The sequence below is a fragment of the Myiozetetes cayanensis genome, unplaced genomic scaffold (assembly GCF_022539395.1).
Source record: "Myiozetetes cayanensis isolate MyiCay16 unplaced genomic scaffold, myiCay2020 scf2-11, whole genome shotgun sequence".
Classification (NCBI taxonomy): Eukaryota; Metazoa; Chordata; class Aves; order Passeriformes; family Tyrannidae; genus Myiozetetes; species Myiozetetes cayanensis.
In genome coordinates this window covers 100,454,701-100,480,147 of record NW_026087411.1, presented here as the reverse complement: position 1 = coordinate 100,480,147, position 25,447 = coordinate 100,454,701, and the positions used below count along the sequence as shown (strand labels likewise).

At 44.5% G+C, this 25,447-nt stretch overlaps 1 protein-coding gene across 1 annotated transcript; it reads left to right on the top strand.

Moving 5' to 3' along the window:
- The first annotated feature begins 14,106 nt into the window (after positions 1–14,106).
- ODC1 (ornithine decarboxylase 1) lies at positions 14,107–24,512 on the top strand. The gene is made up of 11 exons (XM_050315902.1): positions 14,107–14,275; positions 17,184–17,329; positions 17,524–17,697; positions 17,867–18,039; positions 18,329–18,463; positions 18,619–18,700; positions 19,028–19,111; positions 20,361–20,523; positions 20,611–20,723; positions 21,008–21,222; positions 24,033–24,512. Exons 2-11 carry the CDS (start codon positions 17,228–17,230, stop codon positions 24,172–24,174), a joined length of 1,383 nt encoding a protein of 460 aa, XP_050171859.1. The 5' UTR covers positions 14,107–14,275; positions 17,184–17,227; the 3' UTR covers positions 24,175–24,512.
- The last annotated feature ends 935 nt before the right edge of the window (positions 24,513–25,447 follow it).

Below are 25,447 nucleotides of genomic sequence, written 5' to 3'. Positions count from 1 at the left end.
GCATACAATTGCCTGTGTATTTGGCACAGTCCCTGGAGTGGTTTTGGTAGAGATTCAAGTATTCTCCCAGACAGTGGCCAGGGCCAGCCCAGGGGATGGTATGTGTCAAGGACAACCAACAACAGATCTCTTAATGCTGACCCCTTCTTTCAGAGACTTGAGTTGTTTTGCCCACTTTTGGCCACAGGATCAAACAACCCACAGCACAATTTGTTCTTCAGTGCAGATGTTGCTGATGCTTCTGCAGAGGCAACGTTCTGTCTCTGTGCTTCCCCTACACCCATTCTTAATTATCCAGTTCCATGAGTGGAGGAGGAGAGACCTGATGTTTTAGTACACTTTTCAGAAGGTCTGGTGGCTAAGTGCTTGTTTTCCAAACCTTTGGAATGTTTCATTCTATAGAGCAGCAGGCTGCCTCTTTCCAAGTCTTGCTATGGCTGGAGGGAGACCATGTACATAAATCCAAACCTAGATTAGGTTTAGGTTAACACTCAGTGATTAGGCTAGGGGATAAATCAAAGGTTTGGTCTTAGATTTGAAGGCACTGGTTTTCATGAGAGCTTTTCTTGCAAAATTTAACCTCAAAACTCTTTCTGATACCTTCTGGCAGTGACATACAAAAGATCATTGAGATTACTGAGTCTGTTACATGAGTATTAAATCTCATATTTAGTTTATCCATTGGTCTTCCTCTGTCTTCTATTTCCTAAGAGGCTTCTGCCAAATAGTCTTGGAGAAAGAATATTTTTATTTCATTTTATTTTTAAATGGGATATGTTACATTCACATTTTGCAGTGCCATCTCTCCAACCACAGAATTGGTAGCCATGTACAACATTCAGCCTCGTTAGTGGAGTCAGTTGCAATGGATCTCAATATCTGTTTACATCACAGTTCCCTAAATCAGCCTGGCTAAGCTTGCTCTGAAAAATGATGGAGTGAAGATAGCCAATAAAAACTCTTAAAAAAGGAATGAAAAATGGACCCATGTTATTAGAAGCCATGGACCATCAATAGAATCATAGAATGGTTTGGGTTGGAAGGGACCTTTAAAAGTCACCTATTCCAATCTCCTTGCAATGATTAACTAGATCAGGTTGCTCAGAGCCGTGTCCAACCTGACCTTGAATGTTTCCAGGGATGGGACACCTATCACTTCTCTGGGAAACCTGTTCCAGGGTTTTATCACATGTTTAGTAGTGGACTTACTTCTTGTGATGTTATAGGGAGCTACAGAGGTAGTGGCACAGGGTCAAAAAGGGGTCTGATGGACTCATGGTGAGGGAGGTCCATAGGTGGATACTGAAATGGCTGGATGAGGTTGCTGGATGAATGTGGCAATTGACCCGGAAGGTGACCGTGCTCATATGCTCTCCTTAAATACATCTCTTGCTGCTGTTCTCAGACCCTGGCTACTGCCTTGGTGGACCCCTGGTCTGACATTTCAGGTCCTTTCTTATGTCCTTTTACCCCTTCTGTCAGTGTCTACTTGTGTAAGGTCTGTGTGCACATGGAAAGGAAACACAAGGCAAAGCGGGGCCCAGTCTGTTTCTGGAAGGTCTTTGCAGTCCCCACTCCACTCAGGCAGACGGCAAATTATCATACCTGTAGTCAAATATGAGTATCCCATACAGCTGAACACAGTTCTCATGCCCAGCTCCTGCAGGAGGGTCAGATTCAGGAGGGTCAGCTTTCTCACCAGGGTAATAATGGTGCCATCCATATAGATCAACAATTCCATTTCAAATACCTGTTTCTAAAAAAACCTTAACTTGTGTATTTTCTCTAAAACTTGAAAAAGTTCAGTATATGCTGAACTCTGCAGAGTTTTAATTTCAGCAGGATTTACAAGAGATGTCTGCTATTTTGTTTTTTTTCCCTGTATAAAATGCAGAGGAAAAGAAATACGTCAAATTATCACTGCCAAACACCACAACTAAGCATACTTCGACCATCATATGTGTCATTATCTTTATTATGGTAGCATTTCATGTGGATTATAAAATATCATACAAACGTCATTGCTACCTCTGTCCAAAGACATATAACAATAATAATAATAATCTCTTACAAGTTTAATTTTTTCATCTGTGGATGTCAGAAGCTCTTTTAAAAAGGTCATCATCATTATCTTCCCTTTAAGGCAAGGAAAAAATACAAAGGCCAAGCTGTTCCTTCTAGCTTTAGCCGTCAGCAAAGGCAGAGAGAAAAATAGGTATATGCAAGGAGGTCTGAGTCACTTTTTGGAAGGGACGAGTCCTGTCTGTGGCTCCCTCCTACCCAGGAGTTGCCTGGTGCCTTGCTGGGGCCTCTGTCAGGCAATTAGAGTCTGCAGGGTCAATTAAAGCCCAACCATTTGTGCCAGATTTCTATCCGTTCAACAATAGTGAGCAAAACAAAGCCCAGCTTCTGATTCCCATCCTTGTGCTGTGTCCTCTCTCTGAAGTGATGACAGTGTGATTCCAGCATTACCATTGTTGCCAGGCTGGCATGGTATGCTGGTTTTGGCTGGGGTAGAGTTAATTTTCTTCACAGTGGCTAGTACAGGGCTCTGTTTTGTATTTGTGCTGAACATAGTGATGATAATAAAGAGATGTTTCAGTTATTGCTGAGCAGGGCTTACACAGACTCAAGGCCTTTTCTGATTTTCATACTGTCTTGCTGGCAAGGACACTATGGGGGGCATGGGAAGTTGGTAGGAGACAAGACCAGGACAGGTGACCCAAAATGACCAAAGGGATATCCCATACCCTGTGGCATCTTGCTCAGTATATAAAGGGGGGAAGAAGAAGGATGAAGGGAAATGACATTTGGAGTGAGGGCACTTGTCTTCTTCCCAAGTCACCGTTATGTGTGATGGAGCCCTGCTCTCATGGACATGGCTGAACATCTGCCTGCCCATGGGAAGCAGTGAATTAATCCCTTGTTTTGCTTTGCTTGGGGGCGTGGCTTTTGCTTTCCCTATTACGCTGTCACCCCATGAGTTTTCCAGCTTTTACCCTTCCGATTCTCTCCCCAGTTGTGCTGGTGGGAGGCGGCATGGGGCTTGGTTGCTGGCTGGGGTTAAACTACGACAAATGGCTCCATGTGTAGACAAGATTTAATGCTTGGTTCTGGGGCACAGAAATTTTTTCCTGCTCGTGCCTGATGGTGTAGTAGACAAATCACTGAAAGAAACATTCATTTAATGTATTCTGCAGCCCTGCTTTCCTAAACACCCAAACTGTGTGAAGTACTTTATCTGAGAAAACTGATCTTCCCACTGCGGGTTATGTCTGGCCATGGCTCTGCTCTGGGATATGCAGGGGCAGGGGAGTGGGATATAAGGTGGGAGCAGAGCTAACATGCTCCTGTTACCAGTCAGAACAATGACAAGAAATTCATCCAGCTGATAGCCTGCTCTGTTTCCACCAAGGACTCTGCAAACCAGCTGCAGGCCATGAATCATTATGAAGCATGACTATCTTTGGCCATGAAAGCGTCCTTGAATTCATTTCCTCCCTTGTGAAAATAATTCTAACATGGCCAGTGTTTCCCTAATTGCCTTTTTTTTTCCTTTCACAGTGGAGAGTGTCAGCATTATTGCCATTAATTTCACCTTCAGCACAGGCTGACCCAGTGCGGTGGTTTTCCCTGTGTGCTCCTCGTAGTTTTTCTTCCTGTACCTTCATGACACATTAGCTCTCCTGGGAAAATCTATCATAAATATCTTTTAAATACTGCAGCTTTCACAAAGGAAATGTTTAAGAAACATGATACTTACAATAGAGAAAATAGTGTAGTTATTCATCTAATTCCACACATACATACTGACATTAGTGTTAATATGTTAATACAAATGTTAAGGTAGGTATGTGTAAAATTAACAAAGGATGCTCACAATCCACTTGCAGAAAGGAGTTTGAAGGTGCTGTGCATTTATACACACTGAATGGCATCCAGCCTCATGAGAGACCCCCAAAGTTAGGACCTGGGTTGTGAAACCCACTCGCCTTGTGGTCAGCGTTCCTGTCTGCCTGGCTTCTGGACTGGGTAACTCTACAGACAGGTAAATTCACTGGGCACATCCATGCTTGGTCTGACAGCTGTACGGATGGCCATACCCAGTTTGGAGAGCTCTCCCTTTCTGATGGCACTAAGAGTCCTGCTCTGTGCAGAGGGCCTGAACCCAAGCTATGTTGATTTTGGAGACTCCTTAAAAGTCAGATGGGTAGTGACAGCATAGTGTCCTACTCCTGCGCATCAGCCAAGTGGAGCAGAAGTTGTGAAAGAGAGCTTTTATGCTGTGCTCAGATCATGAGAGATCAATGTTATTGATCAATGCTGGGAACACTGAGGTACTGAATGAGGCTGAGTCATCATGCAAAACAGACATGAGAGCAGGGAAAGCAGGAAGGAGGAAGCCTGACTTGGGCCTTGTGATCAGGGCATTCATCTGATGGTTTGGGGACAGGGAAAACGTAAGCTCTAGCAAACTGCTCGAGCTCCATAGTTTATCCCACTTTGAGTAGGATTGGGAAGAAAACTCTCAGAATGCTCTCGGGTTAAAGAAAAAACTGAAGGTAAGTACAAGCCTTTATCATACCACAGTAATCAGTTTGAGGGGATTCATTGTCCCCCATGGAAAGACTCAAGAAAATAACAATAACTGCAGTAAGGTTTAACTGTACAAAGCAAGCTGCTTATACTGATCAATCCTCCTGTACTTCTTTCTTCAATAGGTTAATACTCATAGACGAAAACTCAAGGCATTTCTTTTGCTGTGCCACTCTGTGTTTGAGGCTGTATTCAAAGCACTTGCTAACAGTATGCAATGAAAGCCATTGCCTGGAAGCATATTTGTGGGTTCCTTCCAGATTCTGTGCAGCTTTGCAGAGGACTACAACAGTGACCAGAAGGACTAGTAGAGAATAACACACACCTTTCATTTTTATTCTGGTTTTTGTCCACTCCATGCATTTTGTATGAAAGAGGACATGCATTTGAAAAATTAAGCAGCTGTTGAAGGATATTTAAAATTCACTGAGATCCAATATTCAGATTATCTTATCCTGTTGAAACACAGAAGATTATCTGAAAAGCAAGGTCCATTTTGACATGGTAAGAACAGAGGAATCAAGGTCTTTATTCCTCAGGAGCCTGTAAAATACTTTGGTCCCGCAGTGCAGTGAAGTTATGCTCTCTCTTGATAACAGCATTGTAACAAGGCTGATAACAGCAGGCCACGTGTTGTACCTGTTGAACAGCTATGAGTGCAATGAAAACAAAAGCCAAAAGTTTCCTACCCACATAAGGACAAGGCCATTTGATCACAATTAGTAGAAGAAAGCACACCAAGGTTTTGGCTAACTGTGTGGCCTGATAACAGCCAAGTCCTGGCATTGGACTACAAACTGCTGCAAAGCAAACGCTATCAGTCTATTGTATTTAGTCATAAATAATTCTTATCTCAGCACCTCCGGAGCTCTTTTCAGTATCAATTAGTTGATCTATACAATCTTCCAGTAGTTAAAGGGAGGCAGTGCTGATCTGGGGTGCCCCAGCCTGACCCTGGCTTAGTGCCCAGGCTCTGCTCTGGCAGCAGACACTGCTGCTGGCTCTGCTGCAGGCTGCCTGCGTGGCCACGGGCACTGTTCCAGGTCTGCCTGGGCCACTGGGACCCACCTGCCTCTGAAAGGCTGACTGTACTTTCTTCTCCACCTCTCTTCTCCTTTCTTGGATGGCTTTTGCGAAGGAAATTCTTCCAAAGGACTCCATATTAGGAGCAGAGTCTTTCTGGTCCCCTATTTTGGGTAAAATCCCCTTTTTAAATAGCAAATTATCACTGGATCTCCCTGATCACTTAATATCAAATGTTTTCAACACTGCTGACACTATCTGCTGAATATACCAACCACATATCCTTGAAAAATGCTCCACCAAACAGCTCATAACAGATTTTACAAAACCTTTCTGAGTTATTTTCGGACTTTGCTTTATTATTTATAAGTGCAGCCTAAGAAGAGTCACCAAAACACAGCACCCACTGAGCCAGGCAGTGGTGAGCCACAGGACAAACATGCTGCATCCCAGCAGAGGGCTGAAGCATCTAGTGGCTGCAAGGTGAGTTACAAGGAGCACCTGAGTCATTCCCACACACCTGAAGGCAAGGTCGAAGCGTGTGGCCGAGAAGGGATACAAGGCACGGTGCTGCACTGATGGCCTCTGTGGGGACTGGGTGCTGTGCGGAGCCCCAGAGCAAGTGTGGGACACCCCAGCTGAGGAAGCATCCCTGGAGGCTGTACTACTCTACAAACACCTGAGTCATAATCCCCTGTCCTCCTCCTTCCTCCTGGGAGTGGCAGCAATTTGCTATTCGTGTAAACCTGCCAGAGCAAACCCCAAACAGAGGCCAAGGGACAAGCCTCCACCCCGCTGTCCACCTACACCTCACCCTCCTATTTTGGGAGGAAGGGAACAGGAAAGACTTTGGCTTTCTCCTCCATGCCTGGGCACCAGGTCTGAGCTGCTCTGAATTGTCAGAGGTGACTTTTACCAGGATGGTTTTCTTTCTTCTGTTTTAGTTTTTTTAGGGGGTTTGGTTTGGTTGGTTTGGGGTTTTTTGCATGCAGAGGAAGAATTTGTTCTTGCTCTCCATCTGTATGTGGGTGTGCTGCCAGATGCTGGCTTTGGCAGCTTTTCCTGCAAGGTAATATTCCACCCACAACAGCAGACCATCACTGGGACTGCTCATCCAGTCTTTTTCCAAAGGTTTTACAGAGTAACTCTCCCAAGGAGGTAATACATGGCTCATGGTGATTTCCTCTTCATAGCTGGGGCTTAGTGCAGCTCCTGGAAAAGGATCTTTCCATTTAAAAAAGCAGGTCATCTGAACTCATCTAGATCCCCAATTTAATAAATAATAGAGTGGATCATGAATAACCATTTACCACCTTGGAGTCTCCATTCTGGCAAGTTAGGGAGAAGCAAGTGTCTATCCCAAATTCGGCATTTCCCTCCCCTCTGGATTAATAGAGCATGAGCATTAGTTCATTCAGAGATATATTTATGGTCTCCCCATTTAACCTACTTATCTTAAACTATCTTATTCTATTTGCCCCACAAATTCTAAAAAGATCCTACCCCAGGACAAGATCATGCTTGTGAAATTTTTGTGTGTATTGGTTTAGTTTTGGCAAAGTTAGGAGGTAGTTAAAATGAGACTTATAATGGAAAGCTAGCTGCTAGCATCTCTCCATAATACATGTCTACCTTGCAGGAGTTGTGAGGATTAATTAATTTGTGTTTGTTAAGCACTTTGAGATCCTAAGATTAAAGGTTCTATAGAAATGCAAATTGTTATTATAATGATAAATTCTTTATATGAGCTCATATGTTTTGCCTTAGAGGCACAGTCTCACCCTGAGTTGCGTAGTTATGCACGTAAATCTTCAAACATTATGATGAAAACGTACCTCTGAGGGCCTGATCCTTCCTTCTGCTCTGTCACTTCATGCATAGAAATCCCCTTGACTTCAGGCAGGTCCCATACATGGGACAATTGCAGTATTCAATGTGCTTAGGAAAAGAAAAGACCATTGTGTGCCTCCGGGCTTTGCACTGAGACACAACTTTTTGTCTCACTCCATAAAACTGCTGCTGCTGCCACCAGTATTTAGGACTATCTTATTAATGAAAGGATTGAGCGGATGACAAACTTGGATCTGAATTTTGACCCTCACAAAACTTAGGTTTTCAAAGATTTATTTAACCTGCTAGAGAACAAGGGAAGTAAAAGCCCAGCTCAGCTGCAATTGCTGCTGTCACTATCAGGTATAGGATCCCATCGGCATGGCTGAATGCCATTCCTGATGTACAGGTTGCACCTGTTTGGCCCATTGCCCTGTGTGCTTTTGCAAGTGAATGAGGAATACAGGTTTTCAGGCACTTGCTGCACAAGTTGCCAAAGGGCAGTAGGGAGCAAGGCCACAGCTGCACAAGCTTGGCAGACCCGTGTGTCTCTCTCAAAGAGAGCTCTCTGCTTTTCCCTCCCCCTTGCACAAGCTTGGAGCACCACGCTGCCCTGTGAGGGCATTTGACCATTCCGGTCGACATCCTTGTCTGAAGCACTGATCCAACAGAAGGGTTGTGAAAAAGCTGGGAAGCAGGTTCTTGGGAGAAGTGGTCACCCATCTTCCATCACAACATACCTCTGTGCTTTCCTTGCCATATCTCTGGCATGCAGACACCTCTACTCACACCTTTAAAGGACTGGGTCAGAAAAATGTTGTGAGGTTTGTTTGTGTCACCCATGGGCTTGTCTGAATGCAGAACACAGTGCCAGAAACACCAGCTGCAAAGGAGGTCTCCTACCCAACCTCACACCGAAAGTAGGACTATCATCAGACACCAGATCAGACCAGACATGGCTTTTTCTAGTTTAAGCTTGAAAACATCCAAGGATGGCCACTACACCTCTGTCTCAGTGCTTCACTGTGATCCTGGAGAAGAAGTTTCTCCTCTTGGCCAACCTGAACTGCCAATGGCACAACATTGCTTCTCACTATAATGTCTGAAAATACTGAGAAAACTTTTCCACCATCTATGTAGTTACCCTTCAGCTAATCACCTCTTAAACTGCTCTTCAGCAGATTAAACTAATATCAAATTAAACTCCTGTCATAATCCAAAATGTGACGTTTTCAGCATGAGGTTTTGTTTCCTGGCTGTTTACAGTGGGTATTGTACAGATGAGACTGCAACTCTTACATCTCCCTGAATATGAACCAAAATCAAGGATGCTACCTATTCAAAGTCTTGTATTATTTGTTGTGTAATCTCAAAAGATTTCTATTGAAAGCCTTTCCAGGACGGAATCTGGGAATCTGTCTGCAACACGATGTGTACCTAGAATTATCACAAAAGAGAATAAATACCTTTTATGTTTAACATATCCAGAATTTATAATCTCCTAAATTTTACACTTGTCTCTTTTCTTCCTCCAAATATTGTGGGCCCTGACACAGGTTGGATGCACCATTCAATACATTCACTTTTACCATTCACATCATCAATTCCTCCTACCAAAGATAACCGAAGACTAATATTGCCATAAACCCCAGGAAGCCATGCTGACTTATAATGGGCTTCTTATATTTTCCACTACCACAAGAGAAAAAGATGTCTTACATGTTACTAACACCTGTCTATCTGAAGACAGCAAAAGTTGGAGGAAGGCTGTGGGGAAAACTGAGATACTAAGCTTTCCAGCTGTCCTCACTTTTACTGTAAAGCATTAGTTTGTACCCAGAGCTCTGCGTGGGGACATACATTACTCAGAAGACAAACCTTGCGAGCAAATGTTAGTATGAGCAACATGCACACATAAAATCCTACAGGGATAGGCTCTGCTCACCAGCATGTGCCACGGGCTGCTGTTGTCCTCTATCTCCTCACACCATGCAGTGAACTTTCCACCAGCAACTGCAACTTCGCTGGAGCAGTCTGTAATCTCACTGTATTTGCACAACACCTGAAGATCTGATCTGTGGGAGAGATTTTACAATTTCAATCTGCAAAGTGTTAATTCCTGCAAATTGTGGTATATTTCAGGTCTCCCTGCTGCTCTCCTTGTCACTCCTCATTCTCCTTTCTGAGATACCATTGCAGTCTGTGCCAGACAAGACACATACAGGGGTCAGATCCAGCACTGACACCGTCAGTGGTCGTCGTTTGATGTGACGCTCAATATGTCTACAAGCACAAAGTGCTTCCTCGCTCAAAACTGCTCAAACTTTCAGGCTGCCTCTGGAGTAAATCAAGGTCTTGCCCACCGTCGGTTCAGAAGCTGGCTGTCAAGTGTGTGTAACAGCAATACCCCTTGGTCCCAGCAATGTCTTCACTGTGGCAGAAGTCAGTCCTTCACACAAGAGAGATGCAGTCTTGGCTGAGCATGGCAGTGCTGTGCTAGCAGGACCAGCCATTGCTTCCCCACTTGCTGACTGCACACACAGAATCAGTCTGTCACTTCCATGTCTCCTTTTCCCACATTGATCCCACAGAACAGGTTGACCTCTACTTTTCAAGATAATGCTCAAGAGACTGTAAGAGCTCTTCCCACTCTTCCTGACTCAGAGAATTTTGAAACTGTCTTTTTTGAGAGCAAGATGAGAAGTTGACTAAAATACAAAGCTTTTAAAAACTCTGCTATACCATCTTATATTGCCTACAGAATCCATGTATTATTACCCATAACAATGCTAGAGCTAAATCTTATTATCTGGCTCACCTCTGGTGGGTGCTGAGCTCATACAGAGGATGATGGTGCTCAAACACTTTGATGTATCAAGTACATTTAACAGCATGCTTATGAGAGCACTGACTTTTTCTTTTTTTTTTTTTTAATATCTCAAATCTGTAACTAAGAAAGATTGTAAAAGCCTCAGATGCAAAACCAGTGCTGTAATGTCAGAGTTATGTGCTTCACCTCATGGCATATGAGGTTTTGAACTTGTTTTGAAGATACTGGAACTACTAAGCCTAAAAGGCAATTCAGAAAACAAATCCATAAGCATTTCTGCAGTTGAGCTGCAAAGCAAAGCTTTCCAGTCACTTCACAAGAATTTTGGTCTCTTCATCTCCTTTAGTTTAGCTACTGCAAGGAGTTATTTTAGTTCATTGCTCTGACTCAAAAGCATGCAACATCACATTTGCAGCACTGAGGGGCAAGAAACTGCATTCAAATGCCTAGAAAATGTGTAATAAAAGATGATAGAAATGTATCCTGGAAACATCATTTTTTCTAATGGTCTTTGTTGGATGATGGGGGCAGTTGGCAGCTTTTTTTTTTCTCTGTGCAATGGTCAACAAACTGAAAGGGAGCAAGTAGCTGCTGCCCCAGGAGAGCTAGAGGTACCCCCCAAGATTTCCCCATGCACCCCACTGCCCATAGAAGATCTCCACCTCACAGAGGCCCAGAGCTCAGCACATGCCTATTTGGATTTTACTCACTGCAATCCTGGGTAAATCACTGAATCGTCCTCTGAGTCACTTTTTTCATCCGTAAAGTGGGGGTACTATTTGCTAACCACCATGAACTGTCATGAGGCTTAATTTCTTAAGCACCAAGTCCCTGAATAGACTCAGGGGGAAGGAAAGCAGATGAGAAATGCAGGGCATTACCTTGAGGTTTCCTCCAGCTGCTGTGATGGGTGATGGCCAGGGAGCTCATTCTTCTCCCATTGGGCAGCTCTTGCCACCTGGCCAAAGCTGAAGGAGCCTGGGGCTTGGCTCTAGCTCCTCCCAAATTCAGGGGTCCACAAGAGCCAGGAGACCCATCATTCAGAAGGACCAGGGACCAACCATCAGTTTGCTGCTGCTGCTGCTGCAAGATGTAGAAGACACTGACAGTAGTAGGGCAACCTCCCCATCCCCTGTTCCTCCATGTTAGCAAGGGCCCTGCTTGGAGAGAAAGCAAGGAGGGGAAACATCAGGAAGATGTTTCTTGCCAACAAATGCTTTTCCAGTGCCCTCTTCTGGAAAACATTTTTGGCCCAAGCAACTGCTTCAGGTAAGATAGTTTGAGACTGGTAGTGACTTGTGAGGAGTTGCAGGAGCATCCTCTGGCTCTTCATACACAGGATCTGCTCTGCTCCTGTCACTGGGAGACCTGTGCAGCTCCTCATGACCTTCAGAGCAGCTTGGCCAGACACTCAGGGCAGCAAAGGACGTGCCTCCTTTCTCTCACCTGATATGCCTGTAAACTGTCCCTGACTGTCCTCTGGCGTGGGGACCCAGGAGTCCTGGGCTGGAACATCTGCAAACCTCAAGCTCCTCAAACTTAGCCCTTGTGACCAGCAGCTCTCAAGGATCATCCTGAGACAAAAACTGATAGGGGGATAAAATATTTTGGTAATCCCATCCTTTTGAGGATCTGATATAACACTGCTATTAAGTACCTGCAATCAGTTCATCAGGTAATTGCACCTCATGGTTGTTCTTGTCACCTCTTTCCCTTGGAGCAGTCCAGCCTTTGCCCTCCAGCCTCAGGTAAGCTCCATGTTGTCTCACATCTGAGCAGTGCCTATCCACTGATCACTGCCCTCCAACCTCAGCCAGAGGTTAGAAAGTGAAGAGGGAACAATATATGGTACCAGGGAAGTGGTGGAGTGCTGGGACCAGGTGATGGCCATCGTCCCTATCTGGAGCAGCCCTTGCTTTTGTGCCAACTCAGTGAGCACCTGGCTCCTGCAGTGGTGGCACAACCCTTCACTTCCCTCTCTGGCTGATTTTCCAACACCTAAATTACATCTGCTGCCCATGGAGCCAAATCTAGAGGTTTGTGAGCCCCATTATTTTCCCTGTTAACTGGCAAGGGAGGTGGTGTGAAATTCCTCTGGGTTTTTGATGAGTTACCTCAGCACAGACAATGCGTGTGCAGTGACAGCAACAGCTGTTGAGGGTAGGCAGTGTCCTAAGGACCAGCTGATGTGGATGCTGCACACTGGGATAGTTTTCCCCAATGCCTGCTTGCTGTTTAAAAAACCTTTTGTAATTCATGTGTGGCCACACACACCAAATATATGTGTTTTTAAAAATATTTTAAGAGGTTTTGTTCTTTCTTTCATTAAATTTAACCACAACTAGCGGCTCTGTCCCCTGGCATTTCTTTTGGCTGTGGCCCAACTTGCCTTTTGTTTATTATCTGCTTGATCTTGGTGTTTTCCTTTATTTTAATTCTTCAAGGGATTCTTGTACAGCCCCCTGCCACACCCCCTCCCCCCAGTCCAGCTCCAGCAGCTGAGGCCTGAGGGGTGGACAAGGACATCCCATTGATCTGCTTCTGCCTGAAATACAGTGGGTTTTCCAGCTGAGCTCAGGGGTAGAGGTGGGAGAATAGGACCTCTGAGGCTGGTGAGCACAGCCTTTTTGGTACCTCCACAAGAGCATCTCGCACTCCACAGCAGCCAGCATTTCCCATTGCTTTTCTCTATGCAGGACTGAGGGTTTTCCCCACGTTGCAGTGCTCACCCACCAGCTCTGCAGAAAGGCAGGGGCTGGCTAGATGTCTCTGCCATTAAAATAGCCACCAGTGACTTGGAGATGGGGAGCAGGAGCACCCTGAGCTCTGTCCTGCAGCGTGGGCTGCAGAAAGGTTCCCTGCCTCACTTATAAATGCCCCAGGGAAGGCAGGGTGTAAAAATACCCTTTTCAGCATGGTAAGGGCAGTCTCATCCTTCAGAGCTCCCACGACAGGGCAGGAACTCAGTCCACAGGGAGTTGCTTCCACCGTGGGATAAAGCTTGAACTTTCTAAAGAGAAGGGAACAGCGGCTGAAAGTGCCTGTCCCAGCAAGGGCAGAAAGTGCGGTCATTCCAGGGCTAAACCAGAAAGGGGTTAAAAGGATCGTGGAACTTAACACCTGTTTACAACTTGCACCAAAGCGCATTTTAAAAACAAACCAGCAATACAAAATAACCCTACAATGGAAACAGCTCTCAGTGTCAGAGCAAAAGCAGAGGGGAAAACAAAGAAGTGGTCGGTGTTAAAGGAAGTGTTTTGGATAACAACCTCGCTGTGCAGGGATGGAGGCAGGGGCAGCAGCCAGTGCCGACAGGGGCTGCGAGAGCCGCACAAACAGGATGGCTCTGAGGGGGACAAAGGTTTACGGAGTGTCACCCCCGCGACACTCCGGGTGTGACGCTCGGGGTCCCCTGATTCAGCGGTGCCTTCCTCCAGCATCTGCTGAAAGCATCGCTTGCGGCCGCTTTTCCACGCTAAGGCAGCGGTCCCGAGCCGGGGGTACCGAGCCGTGCACCTGCTGGCGGCGGGCAGGGCCGGGGGGGCCGCGCACATCACTCCGCCGGTGGATCTCACCCTGGGCGGGCCCGCGGGGAAATGGGACGCGGCCGCCGGGACGGGGGAGCCGCGCAGAGCCCCGGCCCCCTGAGGGCACGGCCGTGCCGGGCGGGGCGGGCGGGCTGCGCATGTTCGGCCCCACGTCACAATAGCGGCGCTGGGAGCGCGCCCGGTCCCAGCCGATCGCGGCTGGTTTGAGCTGGTGCGTTGCCACAGCGACGCCGCTGCGCTATAAATACGAGCGCGGCGGCCGTGGCGAAGCTTTGTCAGCCGCGGCGCCCCGCTCGCCCCTGCCGGCCCCGCTCCTCCTCAGCCGGCCCGGCGCTCCCGCCCGGCTCCGCGCACCGCGCCCGGCTCGCAGGAGGAGCAGGAGGCGGCTCGGAGCGAGGGGATCGCCCGCCGCCGAGGCTTGACAGCAGCTCTGCCAGCGCTGCCCGAGGTGAGGCGGGCGGCGGGAGGTGCGCGGCTGTGCCGGGAGCGGGCAGTGGGATGTGCCGGGATGTGCCGGGCTGTGCCGGGAGCGGGCAGCGGGAGGTGCGGGGAGCTGTGCTGGGAGCGGGCAGCGGGATGTGCCGGCTGTGCCGGGAGCGGAGCGGGCGGAGGAAGCGGCCGGCGCAGAGCCACGTGTCTGCGGGGCCGCTGCCAAAGCGGCGCGGCCCGGGCCGGGCGCCGGGCACGGGGAATCCCCAGGGCCGCCGGGAGGCTCCGGGCGGCTGCGAACGGGCCAGGCGGGCTCGCCCGCTCGCCTGGGGAGTGTTGGCGGCGCGTCCCGGGAGCGGGAGAAGGGACGGCCCCGCCGTGGCCGCCGGGCTGTTTCCGGGGTGGGGAGAGGCAGGTGCGTGGCAGGAACAGGGCTCGGGGCGCCCGGGCTCGCCCTTGGGCCGGGCGGCGCCGGGGCGCTGCCCCTCCTGCACACTCGGACGGACCCGGCCTGGGGCGGGAGGGAATCATGGAATGGTTTGGGTTGGAAGGGGACCTGGAAGATCATCCAGTTCTAACCCCATTGCCGTGGGCAGGGACGCCTTCCAGTAGACCAGGCTGAGGTGGGTGGGCTGTGATAAAGGTGCCCCCGGGGCAGAGAAGCCGCAGTGTCAAACCAGGGCAGCCCGGGCCGGACGGGTGCCGGCTCCGCGCAGGGACCATATGGCTGCAACGGGAGAAAGGCCGTCAGCGAGCCCCTTCGGTGCCCGCAGCGCTCTGCAGGGCCGGGAGTGCCTCGGGCACCTTTTCTGGACGCAGCTTGGCTATTTGAGTTCAGAGCCTGCAGGCATGACTCAGCTCTGTCTAAATACAGCTGCTGAATAAGGGAATGTTCTGGAGAACAAATTCTAAATGAGCACAAATTGCCTTTCTTCTGGGGAGCTGCAGACACTTTGCACGCAGTCCAAATAGAAACATACTTTGGGAGGCTACAATTTGCACCTACATGATCATGTTCTGCCTATATTCAGTGTAATTACACTGTAGTTAAAATTGTGCAATGAGGTGGAGATGGAAAGCTTGCAAGAACTTCTTAACTAAGTCTGCTGTGGCCAGTAAAAGTAATTTCCCTTTTAGATGTTAATAGGAAAAGTGCTTTTCATACAGTGCTTTGTAGATGGAAGATTAAACTAAATTCATCTTGATGGTCTTCACTTCCCTTAACCACAACTAGAAGTCCCTGAACTGCTTTCTGCGAAGCTGCAAGTCCTGTATGATAAGATGCATCTTCTCCTTAATAACAAGCACTTCCTGAGAAGTGTTTAATTTGCTGTTTCTTAGGGTCCCATAGAGGCTTTTAAGAAAAGACTTTAATCCAGCTTGTGGGAGAATTACCACTGCACGTGAATGAGAGTGGGGGAGAATGAGGCTCAGTGGATTGTTGGATTTATTAAAGTCAAAGCTTAATCTAGCTTGAATAGTAAATTTGATTTATCTCTAAGTGAGAAATGATCAAAAGATGCAAAGGAGTTCTTGACACAGGCAGTTCAGGTGCCATATGTTTCTGAATGTTGAAATGAAGTATGATTGCTCATCTTTCAAAGTTATCACTAAATAAAATTCAATGAGTTTTCTTATACACAGTGTATGGAGTGAATGATTCTGTAGGTCTTAGAACCTTGTTAATCTGTAACAGCTACTAAAATGTTAATTTTCAATGGTTTATAGCCAGACTTTTTGAAAATAGAGTGAACAGTGATGTAACTAAAGATTAGTGAGTAGTTTAGAGTTTGCATAATTTTCAGTCGTAATCTGTATGACTAGTGTAAAAAATGCTGAGACAAGGAAGAGGGTTGGATCCCGTTACATGAAACCATATCTTCCCTATGAGTCACTTGCAATGCCGAGATCTTTAAAAGGTAGTACACGCTCTGCGTAACAGCTTAATGGAGTAGGCTGTCATTCTCTATTTGGGCTACCCGGTAAAAGGATGACACTTTGCCACAGACTTACTTCATAGGTCATGGACGGCAGAGGAATGTGCTTTTGCTCTTTAGTTCTGGTTCTCAAGGGACTTTCTGCTTGGGAGGTGGGTTTCTGTTAGCAATGAAGGTTTGTAATGGACTCCTGTAAAATCCTGTTCTAATGTGCTAATTGGGATCACTGTTAAGACTTTGTCTGCAGGTCAGAGTTAGGAACCAGTCTCCTAGTATGTATCTGCCACTCCTGGCAGCTGAGATTTTCATGGAGTTTGAAGGTCATGAGTAGAACAGGGAAGCTCTAACCACCAACAGAACAACTCAGTGAAAACCCATATCTCATGTCTGGTTTATGCATAGTCTGCACTGTAGTGAGAATTCAGATACAGGACCTAGTGAGAGTTGTTAATACTCAGAAGTCAGTAAAATTCTGGGATTCTCTATGTAGAAAGAAGTAAACTTAGTCTCTCAAAACTGGTAAGCTAAAATAGTGCTTAAAAAAAAAAGTTAAAAAAAAGTATTTAGACACTAGCCGTAATATTGATGTGGGGATGAAGAAGAAGATAAAAGCATCCAGGGAGCTAGACTAATAATATCTGGCAGTATTTATTTGATTGTTTTTTACTTTGAGTAAGTTGAGTACATCATACAGGTGCTGAACATAGGAGAACTTGCTTTCAGCTGGAAAGAGTATTTTGGCATGCCTCCTTGGTTCTGATTACATCTGTTCTGTCATTATGCAAGTTTCCAATCTATGCAGCTCTTAGTGATAACCGTAGGAATTGTATAATTGTAAATGATATGAGCACAATGTAGTTGTCATATAGTGACTATATGAATCCAAATGAAGTAGTGAATGTAAACTATATGAATCCAAATGAAGTAGTGAATATAAACCATATAAATTTAAATGAAGTAACTAATGTTGGGTGCTTTTTTTCTCACCAGCTCATACTTTAATCCCTTCACGTAAATCTGAAATCTTGGAAATCATGAGTAACTTCAGCAAAGAAGAATTTGACCTGACCTTTCTTGATGAAGGCTTTACTGCCAAGGACATCCTTGACCAAAAGATAAATGAAGTGTCATCTTCTGTAAGTATGATGGGAAAACCGCTACATTTCATGATGCTACAAACTTATAAAATGATGGAACAAGTTGTCTTTGCAAATGATCTGCAAGGCAGCCTTCTCAAGTGCTGACCTCTAGGCTTATCCTGTTATCTGTTGTTTGTAACACTGAGATGTGTGTTTGTTGTTTGTAACACTGAGATGTGTGTTTGCTCTAGGATGATAAAGATGCCTTTTATGTTGCTGACCTTGGGGATATTGTGAAGAAGCACATGCGATGGCATAAGGCTCTTCCTCGGGTAACCCCCTTCTATGCCGTAAAATGTAACGACAGCAAAGCTGTTGTGAAGACACTTGCTGTGCTTGGTGCAGGATTTGATTGTGCCAGTAAGGTAAGATCTTAACTATGTTCTGGTCTGTGATGTTAGTAGATGTTCAGCTTTACAAGACGTGCTTAATATAAAATTAAGCATAACCAAGTGATGCAGCTTTTATTGTTCTGATTACTTTAATCATCCATCTAGAAATATGTTTTACAAGTATAATCTCTTCTTTCTTCAGACGGAAATACAGCTGGTACAGAGCATTGGTGTACCATCTGAGAGAATAATATATGCAAATCCCTGCAAACAAGTATCTCAAATCAAACATGCTGCCAGCAGTGGTGTACAGATGATGACATTTGATAGTGAAGTAGAACTAATGAAAGTTGCAAGGGCCCATCCAAAAGCCAAGTAAGTCACTCTAATTGTTCTATAATTCTTCCTTGGGTTCCCAAGTTACAGAAACATCTGCTCTTACCTAAAACCTGTTCTTTATTAGATAAGATAGGCTGCAAAATTGTGAGAAAACAAACATACTTCTAACCAGTGAGATCTAATCCTGTATAGTTTACTGGCACATTAGGAAGAGATAGGCAGGGAAGCTTGTATCTTTAAGCTCAATCTCATTCTGAGCTCATAGTTGCCTGATAGTGATGTCTGTTCTACTGAAACTTAACTCCTCATTTTGTCTTATTTCTAGGTTAGTCTTGCGCATTACAACTGATGACTCCAAAGCAGTTTGTCGTCTGAGTGTTAAATTTGGAGCTACACTTAAGACTAGCAGGCTTCTCCTGGAGCGTGCAAAAGAACTTGAGCTTGCCATTGTTGGAGTTAGGTGAGTTGATAATGTCAAAATAGTCATATTAAATAAGTTTTCTTTGAATAATCTACCTAAGGACAGAGATGCCTTTACACGCGGTGACATGAGTTTATACAAGACTTCCTGACTAATTTGCCAAGTAGCAACTGATATTTTATATCTTTTCACAGTTTCCATGTTGGAAGTGGATGTACAGACCCAGAGACCTTTGTTCAAGCCATTTCTGATGCCCGCTGTGTGTTTGATATGGGAGTAAGTCTAATTCTACTTTCTTTGGAACTACTGCTCAACTGTTGTGTTGATAAGTGTGAATATGTTACAGGGTTAAAAAAGCTGACTAAGTCAATGATTTCATGTTGGAATTTTCGAGGGCATGATGGCTTGCTTTGACCAGTTTGGCAAAACTTATCTACAGATGCACTAAAATTGGCAGCTCATACTCAAGTGACTATTAATTGAATACAACGAGTTATCTCTGCTCCAAATATTAGTGAAATGACTTCACATTACCTTTTAAGCTAAAATGATAAATTAACAACTGATTGATTCTTGACCATGTTGCCATTAATCTCATTTTAGGCTGAACTTGGCTTCAGTATGTATCTGCTTGATATTGGTGGTGGCTTCCCTGGCTCTGAAGATGTCAAGCTTAAATTTGAAGAGGTACAGAATTTCTAAAAACTTCTCGGGTTGTGGAGTCTTTTTGGATGTTGATCTGGATTAAACAAAGTCTTGCTTTTTGTGTTTGTATGCAGACACATTTGCAAGAATGTGTCTGCTTGGTCAGAAATGTAATTTAGAGGAAAAGAGAAATTAATCTGAAAACTAAAAATTAGATTAACTCATTAGATACTTAGCTAAATGACTGCATAAACATGCAGAGATCTCAAACTTGGAAAGCAGGGTTTAATTGCAGGCTTAATTCTTAATGGCATAAACTTCTTCCAGTTGATACTGTACTTCAAACTGTCTGGATTGGCACTGCTCCCAAATAGTGTGAGAAGGTAGTCTTGATCCCACACTGCCCGTATGGGTGGCAGCAAATTGGATCAGTGTCTGATTTGATTTAGAACTAGCTTTTGGATAATTTTTAAATTGATCTCCAGTGTTCTCTAGTCTGCTTTCATACAAAAATAGTTCTGCTTTCAGAAGAGACAAGGGGTCTGGGTATTTGTAGGACTTCCACTTAAAGCTGTGTTGTCAGAGGAGCTGCCCCTCTAACCCCAGGCAGTGTTAAATGTTGTTACATATTAACACAAGGAGACACTGAGTTATACAAAATGAGTTTGCTGCTAATAGTGTGGGCTAACATTGTTGCACTTGTGATATTTCCTAATGAAGTCTGGCTTCTCATAGTGCAGTATTGCCATCAAGTGCAAATATTGTCGTCTTTGGGCTCCATGGCAGTATATGGCTGTGCTGCAGTTGGAGGCAGCTTAATGGTAAATTCAGAACTTGAAATAACTGTTGATAAAGGCCACTGAATTTCAAATCCTGTGAAATGACTTCTTTAGGATGCAGTAAGATGGAGAATATTACATAATTAGCAGAACTACAAGTGGACTAGAAATCAAATTTTGAAGAGTGGGAACTTGCAGGGCATTAATGTTGATTTAATGAGTCTAGGAATGGTGATTTTCTTTAGACTCAAACATAAGTTGTCTTGTCACTTAAATATTAAGCTACAATTGATCTCTGCTTTTGTTGCTTTGTGTAAATTTAATCACAAACAAAACTTTTCATGGGAAAATAGAGCAAAAGTAATCAATAGGGGTTATAACAGGTCTTAATAGATGCTACATGTTTGACCAGTACATCACTGTGTATCTAAGAGTCTGAGTTCATTTCAGGCTTTTAAACAGCATCTGAGTAACAGCTGAAATTCTAATATTGGCATCTGATTCTTCCCTAGATCACAAGTGTAATCAACCCAGCACTGGATAAATACTTCCCTTCAGATTCTGGAGTAAATATTATTGCAGAGCCAGGAAGATACTATGTTGCATCAGCATTCACACTGGCAGTCAACATCATTGCAAAGAAAATTGTATTAAAGGAGCAAACAGGTTCTGATGGTATGTAAATCTAGACCTAGTCTTAGTTCTAGCTGACTATATGTTTCTGTCCAAGCATTCTCTTAATGGTGTCTCAACTTTTTCCAGATGAAGATGATGCAAATGACAAAACTCTTATGTACTATGTGAACGATGGAGTCTATGGATCGTTCAACTGCATCTTGTATGATCATGCACATGTTAAACCAATTCTGCAAAAGGTATACCCATTCATAAGTACTACATACTAGCTGTGTATCATGGACACAGGAGAATCCTTGTCACAGCAGTCGTTCTCAATTCACTGCTCCCTTCATGTTGCCAGAGTTTGGTATTTAACTTATGAAGCATGCAGTAGCATTAACTCAAAGCCGAGGGTGAAGAACGATTTGCAAACAGTTCTTCCTCCTCTTCTCTACGAGGTGGAATACTGTACTAATCATGATACTACTTCTGGAAGCTCTGTTTTGATAGTCAAATAATTCGACTCCACTCTTTCCTTCAGCGGCCTAAGCCAGATGACAGCTGCTACTCCTGCAGCATATGGGGACCAACCTGTGACGGCTTAGATCGTATTGTTGAGCGCTTCAATATGCCAGAGTTGCAAGTTGGTGACTGGATCCTGTTTGAAAACATGGGTGCCTATACTGTTGCAGCAGCTTCTACTTTCAACGGATTCCAGAGGCCAACAATACACTATGTGATGTCAAGACCTGCATGGTTAGTAACTTAAGTATCTTGATCCAGCAGTACTTTTGATACAGATGACTGTAGTGAGTAGTCCATGTCAACTGGCTACCTGTCAACAAGCAGAGCCATAGTTTTGGTACCATAGCTGCTGCTGTGGAAGAAGGCAGTGCCTTTGAAGGTTTTTGTTGTGTGCTTAGAACAATGCTGACACTGTTAATTTACTCTTTTCTCTGATGTACACGCTTCCAGAAGAAGTGCTTTTAAAGGGGTAATGTTAGGAGTTTTCATTAATCTGTGTTTTCACTTTGGCACAACATACAGAATCATTATGAATTCTTTACAGTTAGCTTCTGTGACCAGTCAGTCACAGTTCTAATAACATGCTCTCTTGATAAGTTGATAAGTTTAACTTGCTAAATCCTGACTGCAGGACACTTAACAGTGCTGCTTCACAGTATGATCTGTCTGTTTATTTGAGAGCTGTTCCTTGGTTTAGGTTGAGCTCTGGCTCATTACTCAGTGCAGAGTGCTAGATCTCCACAGGAAGTTACTAAACAGGTAACCAAAGAAAGCAGGAACACCTCTTAAGTGCAGGAATACTGTGAAACTGCACCTTAAACTGTAGTTTAAAGTAACCTGGGTGCTCTTCTGTGCAAGACAGGTTAATGGATTGTACCTTCTATAAAAGTGGGGTTTCCTGTAAGAGGAAGCCCTTACCTCTGTATTGAGATCTGCCTGCTAAACTGGCAGAGGGCGTTTGGACAGCAGTGTTACTCTAAAGCATGATTAGCTCTGCTGTTGGGTTACTTTCAAATTTATTGAAAGTCCTTAAGTTCAGGGGAATTCCTGCCATGAAAGTAAGAGGAAGCTTCCTCCACTCTTTTGCTAGCCTTGCCTTTGTAAGCAAGGCTTGCATTGTTGCTTTCCCTTAGTGAAATCTCCGGTCAATTAAAGCATTTTTTTAAACCAAATGAAGCTTTTAAATTTCCTTTAAGACTCCAGAATTGAAGTAAAAATGGCTCTACAGGGGAATAATTAGCTTTTTCTCTGTAGCAGTAGGTTTCTGTTAAAATTTAATACTTGGTCGCAGGCATGCTGAGCTTAATTGTGCAGATATAACTGTCATCCAAGGCCACAGCTCTCTTTCAGCCCTATGTGACTGCCTGTGTTTTTTGGCAAGAGAATTCTGTGATATAAGCTGGTCCTTAACCGAGGGGGATGCATCAATGAGATTATGGTGCAGATCTTTCTAGGCCAGGTGAAAGTCTTTTGGAGTGTTATACATGTTATAAAGGTGTACAACTAAATTTGTGGCCAGAAACTGTGAAGGATAAAGGACAAGATGGTTACCTATGTTTAAGTAAAAGCTAGTAGTACATGAGAAGCCATGTAGTAGCACAACTCTTTGCCGTGTGTGTTTAAGATAACTAGAACTGTAAGATGACACCAAGCCGAGAGGTGCTTTTGACACACCTGAAGGTTGGGATACCATCCACAGGGACCTAGACAGGCTTGAGAACTGGGTGGACCAAGTGCAAGGTGCTGCTTCTGGGATGGGACAACCCCCAGCATTGATCCAGGCTGGGGGATGAACAGATAGAGAGCAGCCCTGATGAGAAAGACCTGAGGATGCTGATGGATGAGAGGCTGGACATGACCCTCCAATGTGCACTTGCAGCCCAGAAAGCCAGATATGTCCTGGGCTGTATCAAAAGCAGTGTGGGCAGCAGGTCGAGGGTGGGGATTCTGTCCCTCTGCCCTGGTGAGATCCCACCTGGAGGTCTGCATCCAGCTCTAGGGTCTCTGGCACAGGAAGGACAGGGAACTGTTGGAGCAAGTCCAGAGGAGGGTCACCAAACTGATCAGAGGGATGGAGCACCTCTCATATGAGGAAAGGCTGAGGGAACTGGGATTTTTCAGCCTGGGAAAGAGAAGGCTTAAGGGTTGCCTTCTAGTTGCCTTCTAGTACCTGAAGGGAACTTACAGGAAAAATGGGGCAAGGCTATTGACAGAAGCATGTAGTGACAAGACAGGAGGGAATGACTTCAAACTGAAAGAGAGGAGCTTTAGATTAGATATTAGGAAGAACTTCTTTACTGTGAAGGTGGTAAGGCACTGGAGCAGGTTGTCCAGGGAAGTTGTGAATGTCCCATCCCTGGAGGTGTTCAAGGCCAGGTTGGATAGTGCTCTGAGCAACTTGGTCTAATTGAAGGTATCCCTGCCCATGGCAGGGCATTGGAACTAGATCTTCAAGGTCCCCTTCCAACCCAAACCATTCAATGAATCTATGAGCTAAGTCCAAAAACTCAGTCAATTGAGGTTTGTCTGATGTTGTCTTCTAGTACAACACCCATCTGAGTATGGAATGAGTTGGATAGTTCTCACTGGTCAGCTCCTGGTCTGTCATCCATACTTCTTGATTCAAGTTATCCAGGAATATGAGGGTGTGGGATAAGGGATAGTCAAGTTGACAGGGATTTTCAGTTCAGAAATTTTGAATTATTGAGAACTAAGTCAGTAAAATTGTATAGAATGAGTTATACAGATCTAGCTACAGGTATACAGATGCGTCTTTTCAGATCTAAATCCTACCCAGAACTAGTGAAACCAGCTTGGTATTGACATTTACCCTAAAGCCTAGGCAGCCACAAGTGACCTGCATGGATTCTGCTTGTATTATTTTTATTTTTCCCTCTATGGTGATAATGTCTGAATTGTAGGTGATGAATAAAAAATTCATTTCATACTCTATGACAGTAAAAAAAAAAGTACCTTGCTTACCTCTTTAAGCAGATTGTAGTGAAACGCATTTTGACTTGCTCTTCTTTTTTTCTTTCTAGGCAACTAATGCAGCAGATCAAGGAGCAAGGGTTCCTAGCTGAAGTGGAGGAGCAGGATGTTGCTAGTCTGCCACTCTCTTGTGCCTGGGAAAGCGGAATTGAATATCCAGCAACTTGTGCTTCAGCTAGTATTAATGTATAGGTAATATTTAGTAATTAACTGCAAGGTTAGTCATTGAATTTAGGGCATTTGGGGGACCATTAACTTAATTCTTGCTAGGATTTTTAAGTGGTTTTTTTAAAGTTTAGGTTTGGCATAAATGCAACAAAAAATGACTAGGAGATGGGTCACAATTATCTGTGTTCCTATGGAAACTATTTGAATATTGTTTTATATGGATTTTTATTCACTTTTCATGTATGCTACTAAAGACTGACCCTCAACTGTCAAACAAGTATTTGTAGCTTGTGTATGGCAGAACGGGCTAAGCTTAGTGCTTTGTGACCTACCTGTTTTAAAATAAAGTATATTGAAATAACTGGTCCTGTGTTTGGTTATAATCTGTAAAAAATTAATGTGTCATGGATGGCTCTTATACCATGTATGAAGGCAGACCAGATGCTGTGAGCTCAGAACTTCTTAATAAATGAGTACACATTTGCCCCTACCATTGCCCTCCCAACTTTCTCAGAAGTGAAGGAAACCCTCAGTGGGTAGGGAAACTAAATTGTGTCTTTTTTCATATATGATTAGAAAAAGGTTTACTGTTGACAAAATGGATACTGTGTGAATTCTTGTGGATTTGCACTCGTTTTTCACTACTGAACATGGACTTAACACAGTTACATATTACAAGTTCAGTGCAGTGCTGGGCTTATGCAAGTTAGTCTATAGGTGCTGTGGCCAGGACTGATGCCTGTTTAAACACATCTAATCATTAATGAGAGAATACAGAACAAGGCTCCATCCTTGCATGACTGCCACTGACAAGCTGCTTGTTATGTGTGCAAGAACTAAAATAAGTTATGGGAAAACTTAAGAAACTGAAACTCTGTGGCTGACTAGTTCTCTGACCCATGTTGCTGAGGGCTTTAGTATAAAATAGATAAGAAATGGAACTTGACATCTTTGGTACGTGCAATACAATTAGAAGCTCTTATTTAATGTTATGAAAATACATGCTGCCCTTCTGACTTTGGATTAAATGCGGTAGATGACACTAAGTAGTAAGTACTGGGAGCTAATACAGGGTGTGGTGATGATAAAAGAGTGAGTCTGCTTATTGAAGTAGAGCATTCTGACTTCTGCTTAACCTGATGCTAGTCTGCTGCCACTTGTTGCACTAAATCTGGAAAATGTTCTGGACAAATTCACTGGCCCTGGAGCTGGATCTGATCCATTTGCCAGAAGGTCCTGGACGGCAGGCATGGCATAGCAAATGTATAAAGAAGAAAACCTTAATGTGTAAATATGT

Bases quoted from the DNA above. Each gene is read 5' to 3' on its own strand.
- ODC1 (XM_050315902.1), top strand. From the start codon at position 17,228: ATGAGTAACTTCAGCAAAGAAGAATTTGACCTGACCTTTCTTGATGAA. The intron at 17,698-17,866 runs GTAAGATCTTAA...TTCTTTCTTCAG, and splicing joins GATTTGATTGTGCCAGTAAG to ACGGAAATACAGCTGGTACA. The intron at 18,464-18,618 runs GTGAGTTGATAA...ATCTTTTCACAG, and splicing joins CTTGCCATTGTTGGAGTTAG to TTTCCATGTTGGAAGTGGAT.